General features: G+C 40.1%; 1 protein-coding gene across 1 annotated transcript; it reads left to right on the forward strand.

Moving 5' to 3' along the window:
* Nucleotides 1-188: 188 nt before the first annotated feature.
* On the forward strand, nucleotides 189-250 carry EAH_00007230 (hypothetical protein; the record flags this gene model as incomplete). Its single annotated transcript, XM_013395902.1, has 1 exon — nucleotides 189-250. A coding segment is annotated over one exon (62 nt), but the record flags the coding sequence as incomplete, so codon positions are not given.
* Between the last annotated feature and the right edge of the window lie 617 nt (nucleotides 251-867).

Consider the following 867-nt stretch of genomic DNA (forward strand, 5'->3'; position numbering starts at 1 on the left):
TAGGGTTTAGGGTTTAGGGTTTAGGGTTTAGGGTTTGTGTGCCTTACTTCCGTAGAGGGGGAGATGATAGAGCGGAACCTGATCATCCATGATGGTTTGTCTTTTGCTGTTTATGCTGAGGGTTTAGGGTTTAGGGTTTACGGTTTTAGTGTTTAGGGTTTAGGGTTTAGGGTTTTGGGGGCTCATAGGTCTTCAGGTGTATGCACAGCTCAAGTCGAGCCCCAGCCCGCGGCTGGCCGCCGCCGACTAGCGGTGTAGCTGATGAAGGAAATTGGGTGTAAAAATAGTCTTTTTTCTGCAAATAAACATTTAAAAATGAAGAAATTAAATAAATAAATCTTTTTTGCGTTTAAAAATCAACTATTACACTTTTTTAAAACCCAAATCCCCTCATTCGTCCACCGGAGGCCATTGGTTCAGCTGTACAGACACCTCAACTATATACAACCCGCTCTTGAGCGAAATAAAAGAATATTTAGTTTTTAAAATAAAAATAATAAATTTAAACAATAAATTCTCCTTAAAACCCAAATCTAGACATGAAAAATGCCTTAAGACGGGCGCTAACCCTTAACTCTTACAGAAGACACACCTAAACCCTAAACCCTAAACCCTAAACCCTAAACCCTAAGTTCAGCAACTAGCGCGCTTCTTCCATTCTTAGAAACACTTCTAAACCTCTTTTACTGCCTACGAACCCTCAATCTGTAAACCCTAAGCATAAGCCCTAAGCCTCCGACCCCTAAACCCTAAACCCTTATCTACATCATAAAACGTATAATAAAAACCCTTATCTTGAATCATAAACCCTTATCGTGAGCTCTAAACCCTAAGAAGCCCCTTTCTTGCCATAAACCCTCAATATTT

This window comes from Eimeria acervulina, genomic scaffold (genome assembly GCF_000499425.1).
Source record: "Eimeria acervulina Houghton genomic scaffold, Eah_scaff33, whole genome shotgun sequence".
Taxonomy (NCBI): Eukaryota; Apicomplexa; class Conoidasida; order Eucoccidiorida; family Eimeriidae; genus Eimeria; species Eimeria acervulina.